The 13,928-nt window shown below is 36.8% G+C and overlaps 2 protein-coding genes across 19 annotated transcripts in view; one reads left to right on the forward strand and one right to left on the reverse strand.

The window, feature by feature from the left end:
- The window catches only part of inpp5a (inositol polyphosphate-5-phosphatase A), a 639,159-nt gene that overhangs the window by 233,262 nt on the left and 391,969 nt on the right, over positions 1-13,928 (reverse strand). The gene's annotated exons all lie outside the window — the stretch shown is intronic.
- The window catches only part of cfap46 (cilia and flagella associated protein 46), a 199,082-nt gene that overhangs the window by 154,592 nt on the left and 30,562 nt on the right, over positions 1-13,928 (forward strand). For all 18 annotated transcript variants that reach the window (XR_015506532.1, XR_015506533.1, XR_015506534.1 and 15 more), the window contains exons 45-50: positions 334-431; positions 1,964-2,034; positions 3,131-3,252; positions 3,455-3,555; positions 5,337-5,419; positions 11,037-11,189. Coding sequence is in view for 14 of the 18 variants with exons in the window: in XM_087279874.1 (XP_087136000.1) it covers positions 334-431; positions 1,964-2,034; positions 3,131-3,252; positions 3,455-3,555; positions 5,337-5,419; positions 11,037-11,189 (628 nt within the window). In the remaining 4 variants the exon portion in view is untranslated. The remainder of the gene's footprint in view (positions 1-333; positions 432-1,963; positions 2,035-3,130; positions 3,253-3,454; positions 3,556-5,336; positions 5,420-11,036; positions 11,190-13,928) is intronic.

Here is a 13,928-nt window from a genome sequence, read left to right on the forward strand (position 1 = left end):
TTGCAGATACATGCATGCACACAAACAGACACACACACATTGAGACACACGCATACACAGATGCACACGAGAGCTGGTCTTCACTATACATGTTCAACTCAGACGACTGTAAAGAGCAGCTCCTGTACTGAAGCCCAGGAGTGCTCGCTCTGGAGGAGTTAGCGGATCTAAACTCTGGTGTATCCCTCAGAGCTGTACATGTATCCCCTCAGCAGAGGATTCTATCAGTCTGAGAGCTGTAGCGTTTGAGCTGATCTTTATATAGAGCAGCTCTAGAGGGACTGCAGTGTCTAGACAGCAGCAGATTCACAGCTCACATCATCACTCTTACAGGCCTGCAGTCAGCTGACCATAAACCCCAAACACCTGAGCATTCTGGGAGAAATACCTGCACACTTCAGGATCCTGCTGCTGCAGCACTCTGAGGACAGGTGACACTGCATTATGTCTGAAGTCATTTTTACTTTAATCTGTACAGTACACACTGCAGGAGAGTAATCACAGCCACAGCCTCGGGGGTTTTACACTCTATTCTATTCTACTCTGTTATTCTCTTCTCTTTATACTTCATTTTATTTCTGTCAAATAAAATTATTTATATTATGCCTATTCTGTTTTGTTGAATTCTGTTCTGTTCTATTGCATTCTATTGTATTCCATTCTATTGTAATGTTCTAATTTATTCTATTCCATTCTGCTCTATTCTATTCCATCCCGTTCTGTTCTATTGCATTCTGTTTGTTTTTTTTCTTTTGTATTGTATTCTATTTATATTCTATTCTAATCTGTATATATAAGTATATATGTATGTATGTATATATATATATATATATATATATATATATATATATATATATATATATATATATATATATATGTATATGTATATATATATATATATATATGTATATATATATATATATATATATATATATATATATATATATAGTTTTGTTCTGTTCTATTCTATTCTATTCTATACTATTCTATTCTAATGTTAATATTTTCTTTGTTCTGTCTATTTCTTTAGGCCATTTCTGTTTTGTGTAATTCTGTTTTACTCTGCTCTATTCTATTTTACTCTGGTTTTCTGTTCTTTGTTATACTTCATTCTATTCCTGTCAAATTATTCCAGTTTTATTCTATTCTGTTCTATTTTATTTAGTTCTATTCTTTTTTTATTCTATTCTATTGTTCTATTCTATTTTGTTCTATTTTATGCTATTCTATTCTGTTCTAATCCATTCTATTCCATTCTGTTCTACTCTATTGTATTCTGTTCTATACCATATTATTCTATTCTATTCTAATCTGATATATTTATTTAGATCTGTTTTATTTTATTCTACTCTATTCCATTCTATTCTATTCTATTCTATTCTATTCTATTCTATTCTATTCTATTCTATTCTATTCTATTCTATTCTATTCTATTCTATTCTATTCTATTTAACTCTAATCCAATCTTGTTTGTTTTGTTATGTTTCATTTCATTAGTTTCTTTTCTTTTCTATTCTGTTCTGTTTTACTTAATTCGGCCCTCATCTGTTTCTTCTTTTACTCTTTTCTTTTCTTGTGCTCCTAATGATCCTCTTTTTTGATGATTGTTGTGAGACGAACATTTTATTTCTGACTTTAATTATTTACTTGTTCATCCCAGAAAAAGTGACTTTGACCCAGTCTAGAATTATGTATGAATCACTATATAGATAAATTAGTCTTGGCTTGAGTTTGGTTTTATTCTGCAGTTCCTCTGATGTCCACTAGGCGTCTGCTGTGTGTGTTTGTCATTCAGTTATTCTCAGTGACAGACAAACTCAGCAGTGACAACACTAAATCTGCTCATTCTGTCAGCACCATCTGTGACACACACACACACACACACACACACACACACACACACACACACACACACACACATACACACACTGATGTGAGTAACTCTGTTATGTCTGTTGTGTAGTTCTGTGCTGTATGGAGGGTTTTATGAGAAGGTTAAAGCCACAGACACACAGAAGGGGAAGACTGTGACAGGTAACCATATGACACACATTTACATATACCTGCAGCACTTCTTTAACTATGAAAATAGGCCAAAGTTATGTTTCTGTAATAGAAATAATAAGCTTTTTATATTCTATTTTAGTAACACTGTTTTTGCTTTCCATTTTCATGGCTGAACTGTGTTTGTTTTCATTACAGTAAATATAGATAAATCTAAAAGTTTGTTTATTATAATAACTGTCTTGATGACAGTTTTTCTAAAACCACAAATTGTAAATAATTAATGAAAAATATTGTTTTATTTAATTTTATTTTGTTTTCCTTTTGCTTTGTTTTAGTTTTTATTTTATTTTATTTTATTGTGTTTTGTTTTATTTTATTGTGTTTTATTTTGTTTTGTTTTATTTTCTAATTTATTTTATTTTATTGTGTTTTGTTTGTTTTGTTTTATTTTGTTTTATTTTTTAAAATTTATTTATTTTATTGTGTTTTGTTTTATTTTGTTTTATTTTATTGTGTTTTATTTTGTTTTGTTTTATTTTATTTTTTATTTTATTTATTGTGTTCTGTTTTGTTTTATTTTTTATTTTATTGTGTTTAGTTTTGTTTTGCTTTATTTTTTTATTTATTTATTGTGTTTTTATGTATTGTTTTGTTTTATTTTGTTTTATTTTATTTTATTTTGTTTTGTTTTGTTTTGTTTGTTGTATTTTGTTTTGCTTTATTTTATTTTATAAATTTTTTATTCATTTATTATTTTTGCATTTTAGCTTTTTTTAATGCACCAAAATATAAATAAAATCTATAATAAACTAGTGAAATATTATCATGTAAAATAAAATCCTTTAATCCTTTAAAATAAAATCCAGAATTCATTAGTGATTCACAACTGGAAAAGCTAATAAACATTTCATGATTTGCTATTGAATGTACAGTAGGACTCAAAAACAGCATTTAAAAATAGAATATTGCATTATAATATTTATTTTAGTAACATTTGATATCGTTTAATGTACCTTCGATGAGTAAAAGTGTCAGCTCTTTAAAAAGAGTAAATAAATCATAATGCATTAATCTTGCTGACCCCAAACTTTTGAACTCAAACATTTGTATGTTTTATGTGCAGGTGGTTTAATCTGCACTAAAGTGGTGAAAGCCTCTGTTGAACACTCGTCTCTACTGCAGCTCCAGAAACACTTGCAGGAGTTCAAGAATCTGAACAAACAGACTCTGCGCCGCAAAACACACGTAAGACACACTTAAAGATCTGTGGATGCACGAGGTTATCTTTAATTTTACACAATCAGATTTCCAATATCAAGTACTTATAATCAGTGTCAACTGCTTTTTAATATATTCTTGTAATCAGACTACAGTTACTTTTTATTGATTGCATGATTACGTAAATGTACACAATGGCAGTAAGTTCTTTCTCACTCTGTTCATAAAGGAAAGTAAAGATAAGCTGGATGAGAGTTTCCGAGCTCTTGTTGAAGAAATGGAGGAGTATCTGCGGCCTGTGCTCTCACAGTTTGACTTCTCATGCTTTAGGTACAAAAGCTCATCAAAATCACAACAAACCATGTTACACACCAACTAAATGTTTATGCATCCTTAAACCTTATAGAGACATGTCTCCCAAAACTCTCCTAAAGTTTTTCCATTTCTGCATCCATTCAGCTGATCTCTGGGTCTGGCTGGCCGGACTAATTTTAGCTTTGCTTAGCGTAAATCATTGAATCGGATTAGACCATTAGCATCTGTGAAAATATAGTTCCTATAATAGCATATCAGGCTGGAAAATAGCAACTTGTCATTTTTCGTTGGTCTTATACATGTTGTAACCATAAAAGAGTCAAGCTTAAAATAGGAAAACTATCAATACTTTTTTAAAATGAAATGCTAATGGTCTGATCTGATTCAATGATCTATACTATGCTAAAATTGTTCCCTCCAGACCTGGAGATCAGCTAAATGTATGCATTAATGATGAAACTCACCTGTTTAACTTTAGGAGCGTGTGGATTTAACCTACAGCGGTGTGAAAAGGTGTTTGCCCCCTTCCTGATTTGTTTTTTTTTTTTAATTTTGTTTGTCTGAATTTAATGTTTCAGATCATCAAACCAATTTAAATGTGTCATCTTTGAGAACACAAGTAAACATGTCATGCAGTTTTTAAATGGAGGCTTTTATTATTAAACCAAAACTACAGTAAGGGAAAATCTTTTCTGATTTTGATTATACCTGACAAAAGTCTTGAGCAACAAATAATAACTCGACTTCTTAAAAGTGTCAGAAGGGGGATTTCTCTGAATCATCTGCTGATCTGCATCCCAATCCTCACCAAAACTCCAGAAGACCTACTGGAACCAGCATGGACCAAGATCCTCACAGAAATCAGTCAAGTTTGGTGAAGGAGACATCATGGTTTGGGGTTCATTCAGTATGTTGGCGTGCGAGAGATCTGCAGAGTGGATGATCAACATCAACAGCCTGAGGTATCAAGACATCTGTGCTGCCCATTACATTACAAGCCACAGGAGAGGGACAATTCTCCAGCAGGATAGCGCTCCTGCTCATACTTCAGCCTCCACATCAAAGCTCCTGAAAGCAGAGAGTGCTCCAGGATTGGCCAGCCCAGTCACCAGACATCAACATTATTGAGCATGTCTGGGGTAAGATGAAGGAGGTGTTGAAGATGAATCTTGATGAGCTCTGGGATCCTGCTGAAGGCTTTCTTCTTCATTCCAGATGACTTTATTAATCAGTGATGTGAGTCATGTCAGAGATGTATGGATGCAGTCCTCCAAGCTCATGATGGAGTCAGACACAATATTCATTCTGTCTCCACTGCAGCAGGACTTTATATTCTATACTGGACATTATTTCTGTTCAGTGATGACACTTTAGTCTGAGCAGAGTCAGACCGCACTGTCCTCATCAAATCAGTCAACATCAAGACATGATCAGATTTATTGAGCTCAAATAAGCAAAATCTAGAGGCCTTCACCTTTCATAGAGACACTTCTGACACCAAATCACCAACTAGAAGACCAGTTAGTATTTGCTGTTTGTTCTGTCAGCTAGTGTAATGCAATAATATGCACCTTTTGTAAAGCTGATTTGAAACATTATTATTGTATAAATAAACTTGAGTTGACGTAAAGGGGCAAACACGTCTTCACACCACTGTATCTCCAAATATAGTGGATTGTTGCTCTTAATGCGCTTATAAACGTGTCTTGTGCTGGTTTCTGCTTTGGCTGGTGTATATGGCGGTCTCCTGTGGTCTGTCCTCATCTTCTCTCTCATTTCCGCTTCTGTCTTATCAGTGTTTTCTCTGCGTCTGAAACCAACGCCACATCGACCCGCTCCAGAGACAAGGAGGAGAGAACCACTGATAAAACACAGACGGGTACAAACACAGACACAACACACTCACCACCAGTCAAGAGTTATTGATAATGCTCAGAGATATGTCCTGATCATCAAATCATCTTATTGCAGTGATTTCTGAAGGATCATGTTACTTTATAAAGACAGTTGTTCAGCACAGATATTAATTGCAGTTTATTATATGTGACAAAACCTTATTTTGTACAAGTATAGTGTTGGCATTAATCAAGCATATACTGTAGTGTACGAGTCAAAATTGTGTATATTTTTGTCTAAAAATTGTTTTGATTTTAAGCAAACACTAGATTTGTACAAGTACCCTAAACTTTATTGTCCCCTTTCGGGGGTGATTTGTTCTGCTGAGTAGTAGACTTACAGCACACTTAAGATCAGTGTTGGGCATGTTCCTCGAAGCTGCAGTAGGTGACGGTCTTCAGAAACATGTGTTGTTGTGCTGGTTGAACGTCTCTTCACATTCCTATAGTACTGATTAAAGTAAATGATCTGAATGTGTTTATCTATATTTTTATGTTCTGGGTGATGCATAAAACAATAAAATGTTCATCCATTCATTCATTTTCTGCTGCTTTTCCGGGGCCGGGTCGCGGGGGTAGCAGTCTTAGAAGAGAACCCCAGACTTCCCTTTCCCCAGACACTTCCTCCAGCTCCTCCAGGGGGATCCCGAGGGGTTCCCAGGCCAGCGAGAGACATAGTCCCTCCAGCTTGTCCTGGGTCTTCCCCGAGGCCTCCTCCTGGTGGGACATGCCTGGAACACCTCCCTAGGCAGGCGTCCAGGAGGCATCCGAAACCAGGGGCGGACTGGCCATCTGGCAATTCTGGCAAATGCCAGAAGGGCCGGACCATTTTTTAAATGTGGGCCGGTCAGCTATTTTTTTTTTTTCATATGTATTGTTTTTTTAAATGTAGGCAGCTTTTATCTTGTGCGAGATGTGAATATTATGATTATGATGGTGATAATAGTAAGAATAATAGTAAATGTTAAGCCTTGCCCCAATCAGCAACAACCGGCTGGTTTCGAGATGGGCTGACCCAATCTGAGGTTACGCAGACATAATCAAAATTTGGCAAGAATGTCAAACAAACAGTGAGTGCAACACACGCTAATTGTCAGAGATGGACCATAAAAAGGGAAAGGCAATCAAATCAGACATTGCCAATTACATAAAATTAACTGAACTAGTCTCGAAAGGGGGCAGTGCAGTGGCGCATTAGGTAGTGCTGTAGTCTCACAGCAAGAAAGTCGCTGGTTTGAGCCTCATCTGGGTCAGTTGGTGTTTCTGTGTGGAGTTCGCATGGATTTCCTTCTGGTTTCCTTCACAAGGCCAAACACATGCTATAGGTGAATTGGGTAGGCCAATTGGGAATTGGGTAACCCAGTAATGGGTTGCAGCTTTGAGGGCATCCACTGTATAAAACATATGCAGGATAAGTTGGCGATTCCCAGATTAATAAAGGGACTAAGCTGAAAAGAAAATGAATGACATGATTGCATATATTAATGGGTTGTTTTTGTTTCAGTCACATACATTAAATGTTTAAATATCTCTTAAATAGGTATTGCTTATATAATTTTACCATCTGTACACCAATTTAAGTAGTGAATGTGGGTGTCCTTGGGTGGGGCTGTGTCGGTGTGGTAATGTGGGCTGGTGTGGCTACAATGCCAGGGCTGATTTTTAGTCCCAGTCCGCCCTTGTCCGAAACAGATGCCCGAGACACCTCAGCTGACTTCTCTGGATGTGGAGGAGCAGCGACTCTCCTCTGAGCTCCTCCCGGGTGTCAGAGCTCCTCACCCTGTCTATAAGAGTGCGCCCTGCCACCCTGCGAAGGAAACTCATTTCGGCCGCTTGTATCCGAGATCTTGTTGTTTTGGTCATGACCCAAAGCTCATGACCATAGGTGAGAGGAGGAGCGTAGACTGACTGGTAAATCGAGAGCTTTGCCTTTCGGCTCAGCGCCTTCTTCACCACAACAGACCGATACATCGACCGCATTTCTGCTGACGCTCCACCAATCCGCCTGTCATTTTCCAGGATGAAAAAAATGTTCATTCAATTACAAATTGTTGGGCTGATAAATAACTCAATTACGACAGGCATCTCATACTGTCTGTCAACAAATTTAAATGTGAATTTCTGCGCAGCCTCTTTAAGCGGACAGATACAGTCACTCGCACGCACACATGAAGCACGCATCTACCGCTGACAGAGAGATGTCATCAGCAAACCTGAACTTCTTTCTGAAAGAGCAACGTGGCCTTCTCTCCATGAAAAGAAAGATCTGAAAGGGCTTCTGCCAAAAACGCAGAATCAAAACTTTTCTAAACCCTGAATCGATATTAGAGTTACTTCTGCACGCTGGAGGGAAATGACGCTATGCTGATCAAAACATCGATCTGAAGGGTGACACCACGGCCGAAGTATTACATTTAGACGGGTCTGTTTTAAAACTATTTTAGCCACGTAAAAATAGTGGTTTCGCGTCGTCCGCCTCAGTTTCGGCCCTTGTTTTGACTCGGGAGGCGTGTCCAAACGCCAGGTAACCCCTATATAGTGAGCACGCTAGCATTAGTCGGCAGGAGAAGCACTTTAGCAGCATCTAGACCAGCAGCCTGTAAGTACATTTAAGATTTGTTTCAGTTGTTGTGTATGGTCACTTCAACAACTCACTTCTGCAGATGTATGTGCCCTCCAGAAACTTGCGTTCTGTGAATGAACGTCGCCTCGTGGTTCCATCCCAAAGAGGGAAAAAATCACTTTCGCGAACGCTCACGCTCAATCTGCCCAGTTGGTGGAATGAACTCCCTAACTGCATCAGAACAGCAGAGTCACTCGCTATTTTCAAGAAACGACTAAAAACTCAACTATTTAGTCTCCACTTCACTTCCTAATCTGCAATTGCCTCTTTCAATATCACACTAACTGTACAAAAAAAAAAAAAAAAAAAAACCTACTAATACTTCCCTTCTTAGACTTTACTGACCTGAAACTTGCCTTTAGCACTTATTCATTGTTGCTCTTAGTTGTGTAAATTGCTTCCTTGTCCTCATTTGTAAGTCGCTTTGGATAAAAGCGTCTGCTAAATGACTAAATGTAAAATGTAAAATGTAAATGTAAAGCTGATGTAGACTGTGTTCTTGTTTATGAATGGGTTTATATGCATGGTGGTGTTGTTGAGCCACTGGGGGACTTTGGGGGAAACCGGAGCACCCGGAGGAAACCCAACCGAAGGCAGGGAGAACATGCAAACTCCACACAGAAACACCAACTGACCCAGCCGAGGCTCGAACCAGCGACCTTCTTGCTGTGAGGCGACAGCACTACCTGCTGCGCCACTGCGTCGCCAAAAATTATAATAATATTTTACAATTTGTGCTTCTTTACTGTGTTAAATAAATCCAGACGTTTCTAAATGAGCAGACATTTGTAAACATGAGTGTGTTTGAGTTCAGATCAAACCTCCAGCTGAGTTTTACTCTTGTTTTACCATAAAACATCACTGTTGGGCAGCTTGTCCTAACACTGTCAAACACTGTTTATCGCCGAGAGTTTATATTGATATGTGGCCTGAAGATGATGTTTGACAGATCAAACCTGACATCTGAGAGGCTTTAAGAGCTGAAATATTGATCAGATTTCTCCGTCTTTAGCACGTCTGCTGGCCTCATCAAAACTCCTGGAAGGAAAATATGATCCAAAAGCCTTTCAGTGGGGCTTTAATAGATTTACAATGTTTAAAATGCTGTTTGATCCAATTTATGGACATAAAAAGTCTTAAATGTCTTGAAATGAAAGAAATGTTGAGGTTAGAGCTGAAAAACAGAATTCACACTTCAGATTAACGTGATCAATGCACTTTCTAAAATGTTTATTTATTAAATTGCTTCATGTTTAATTATATTAATTTAAATTGCTTAATAGCATGCAGTGCAGTCTAAGGATAAAGTTATTCACTTTAACAGGTCTGAAAGTCATAAATTATATAAAAGCAAATATGATTTCCTAATTAAAAGCTCTACACACATAGACATTTAAATTGATGCAAAATTTTACTTATGATAAATGTAACCTACATTGGAGATCTACAGTGACATTTTAGTGCCATGTACAAAAAAAAAGTTAAGTTACGCAAATAAAGTTGTAATAATTTAAGAATAAAATCAAAATCTTGGAAAGAAAATCGAAATGTTACAAAAATAAAGAGAGTAAGTCAAAATGTTATGAAAATAAAATCGAAATGTTATGAAGTCAAAATGTTATGGGAATAAAATTTAAATGTTATTAAGTCCAAATGTCAGAAAAATTCATTTGAAATGTTACGAGAATAAAGTCGAAATGTTACGAAAATAAAGTTAAAATGTTACGAGAATAAAATCACAATTTTACAAAGATGAAATGTTTTGAGAGAAGTCGAAATGTTACGAGAATGAAGTCATAATGTTTGAGAATAAAGTCTAATTTTACGAAGTCAATGTTTCGAGAATAAAGTTGAAATTTTACATTGTCACAATGTTTCGAAAATAAAGTCGAAATGTTACGAAAATAAAGCCGAAATGTTATGAGAATAGTCAATATGTTATGAGAATAAAGTCGAAATGTTTTGAGAATAAAGTCAAAATTTTATAATGTTGATATGTTACGAGAATAAAGTCTAAATCTTGAAAAGAAAATCGAAATGTTACAAAAATAGCGAATAAGTCAAAATGTTTAGAGAACAAAATCGAAATGTCATGAAGACGAAATGTTATGAGAATAAAATTGAAATGTTAAGACAAAATGTTATGAGAATGATTCAAAATGTTACAATGTTTTTTTAATGTTACGAAAATGAAGGCAAAATGTTAAGAGAATAGTCAAAAAGTTATGAACTTGAATTGTTTCGAAAATAAAGTCTACGTTTTACAAAGTCGAAATGTAACGAGAATAGTCATAATTTTACAAAGACAAAATGTTTTGACAATAGTCTAAATGTTACGAGAAGTAAGTCAATGTTTCGAGAATAAAGTCTAAATTTTACAGTCAAAATGTTACAAAAATAAAGTTTTAATTTTACTAGAATAAAGTAAAAAAGTTACAAACTCAAAATGCTTTTGAGAATAAAGTCAACATTTTATGAAGTCAAAATGTTTTGAGAAGTCAATGTTGCAAGAATAAAGTTGAAATGTTTTGAAAATAAAGTCGAAATTTTACAAAGTCGAAATTTTACAACAATAAAGTCGAAGTGTTACGAGAATAAATTTGAAATGTTTTAAGAATAAAGTCAAAATATATTGTCAAAATGTCACAAAAGAATAAAGTCGAAATATTACAAAGTCAAAATGTTATGAAAATAAAGACGAAATGTTTCGGGAATAAAGTCGAAATTTTACAAAGTAGAAATGTTACGAGAATAAAGACGATATGTTATGCAAATAGACAAAATATTTCAAGAAGAAAGTCAAAATGTTGCGAGAATAAAGATGAAAAGTTACGAGAATAAAGTTAAAATGTTTCGCGAATAAAGTCACAATGTATGTGACTCGCAGATTCACTCTGTGAACACAACAATAAGTTTAATGCATGACTTATACTGTAGTGATTTTGAGCGTGTGTATTTGTGATGTGTGTGTTCTGCAGATGTGTCTGAGTGTGTGGTGATCCTCGCTGACCGCACACTGCTGGAGTTCCCATTAGAAGCACTGAGTGTGTTTCAGATGAACGGCGTCAGCTCCGTATCCAGAGATTTCTCGCTGCAGATTCTCCATTCACGTCTGCACTCAGAGGACAGCGGTGAGATCACGCTCATTAATACTGCTTAACTGCTGAATATACAACTGAAAACAAACTTATTCTGTTTAATTTTTATTACAAACATTTCCCAAGTGCTGTTTAACAGAACCAGAAACATTTCTCTCTATATTTGTAATAATTTTTTCTATTAGGGAAAGTCTTATATTGACAGATGTTTTAGTGTTCTATGTGTAATGTTATTTTACCTTATTATTATTATTATTATTATTATTATTATTATTATTATTATTATTATTATTATTGTTGTTGTTATTATTATTATTATTGTTATTTTTATTATCATTATTATTAATATTATTAATATAATTATTACTATTATTATTTTTATTATTATTATTATTAATATTAATATTATTATTACTATTGTTATTATTATTATTATTAGGCTGGCTTGTGTAGCAAGCCAGACTACTGTTATCCTATTAAACTTATTATTATGGTGGCTTGAAAAGCCAACATACTGTTATCTCACGTAAACTTATTATTATTCTTCTTCTTCTTCTTATTCTTCTGAGACTAATTTTAAATTGTATCTCCTCCTAAACTTTTCAAGCTTCATACTTCAAACTTTCGTCAAACCTTCAAACTGGTCTGACTCGGGTTGCTATATCCTTTCCGACTGATCCGACTTTCGGTTTTCCGAAAAACGACCCGGAAAATTCCCAAAATTCCCATTGACTTAACATTGGGTCAAACTTTGTGACCTCATAACTCTGAATCAGACTGTCCTACAGACTTCTAACTGGGCTCATTTAACTCAGTCTAGCCAGCAGCCAATAACTGATGACCTTTTAACTTACTAGCCACTCCCTAGCAACCACTTTTGGCACCCTAGCAACTGTCCCATAGACTTCCATTGTAAAAGACTGCCATTGACTTAACATTGAGTCAACCTTTGTGAGCTCATAACTCTGCATCAGTCTGTCCTACAGACTAGAGTCAGGCCTCATTCAACTCAGTAGCCAATCACTGATGACCTTTAGACTTACTAGCCACTCCCTAGCAACCACTTATGGCACCCTAGCAACTGTCCCGTAGACTTCCATTGTAAAAGACTCTCATTGACTTAACATGGGATCAAACTTTGTGAGCTCATAACTCTGTATCAGACTGTCATACAGACTAATGGCTGAGCTCATTTAACTCAGACTACCAAACTGCCAATAAATGATTAGCTTTTAACTTTCTAGCCACACCCCTAACTACCACATACTGCACCCTAGCAACTGTCCCGTAGACTTCCATTACAAAAGACTCTCATTGACTTAACATTGGATCAAACTTTTTGAGCTCATAACTCTGCATCAGACTGTCATACAGACTAATGGCTGAGCTCATTTAACTCAGACTACCAAACTGCCAATAACTGATGAGCTTTTAACTTTCTAGCCACACCCCTAACTACCACATACTGCACCCTAGCAACTGTCCCGTAGACTTCCATTAAAATAGGCCAAGATACATATCTTTGCAAAGCAGTGTCATAGAGACATGGGGGTTGGTTCTTTGACTAAGACAACCAACCACATTCAAGTTCACTCTGTAACCTCGCCCATAGCAACAAAACAGAATACCCTAGCAACCATTCATCAACAGCTATATCTCAGCATCAGAACATCGTAGAGACTTGGAGATTGGCTCGTTTGACTCATGCTAGCAAACGGAACTTCCTATATGCTACACATGCTAGCAGTGACTAGCTACATGCTAATATTGACTAGCCAAGTACTGTAACTTGCTAGAAATGCTTACTAAGTATAAATGTTTTATCAAGCATGTATGTGAGGCTTGCCTAGTAACCAACCAGGGTACCCTAGCAACTGCCTAGCAACCACCCAAATTACCCTAGCAACCGCCTAGCAACCACCTAGCAATGGCCTAGTAATGCCTTAGTAAGGGCCTAGCGACCACTCAGGACACCCTAGCAACCGCCTAGCAACGCCTTAGCAACTATTCAGAATACCTTAGCAACCACTTAGCAACACCTTAGCAACCACCTAGCAACCACTTGGGACACCTTAGCAACCGCCTAGCAACACCTTAGCAACCACCTAGCAACCACTCAGAACACCCTAGCAACTGCCTAGCAACGCCTTAGCAACCACCTAGCAACACCTTAGCAACCACCTAGCAACCACTCAGGGTACCCTAGCAACCACCTAGCAACGCCTTAGCAACCACTCAGAATACCCTAGCAACCATCTAGCAACCACTTAGGACACCTTAGCAACCACCTAGCAACACCTTAGCAACCACCTCGCAACCACTCAGAACACCCTAGCAACCGCCTAGCAACACCTTAGCAACCACCTAGCAACCACTTAGGACACCCTAGCAACCGCCTAGCAACACCTTAGCAACCACCTAGCAACCACTTAGGACAACTTAGCAACCCCCTAGCAACACCTTAGCAACCACCTAGCAACCACTCAGAACACCCTAGCAACGCCTAGCAACACCTAAGCAACCACCTAGCAACCACTTAGGACACCTTAGCAACCACCTAGCAACACCTTAGCAACCACCTAGCAACCACTTAGGACACCTTAGCAACCACCTAGCAACACCTTAGCAACCACCTAGCAACCACTCAGAACACCCTAGCAACCGCCTAGCAACACCTTAGCAACCATCCAGCAACCACTCAGGACACCCTAGCAACCACCTAGCAACACCTTAGCAACCACCAAGCAACCACTCAGGACACCCTAGCAACCA

Source organism: Danio rerio, chromosome 13 (assembly GCF_052040795.2).
Source record: "Danio rerio strain M-AB ecotype USA chromosome 13, GRCz13ab, whole genome shotgun sequence".
NCBI classification, from domain to species: Eukaryota; Metazoa; Chordata; class Actinopteri; order Cypriniformes; family Danionidae; genus Danio; species Danio rerio.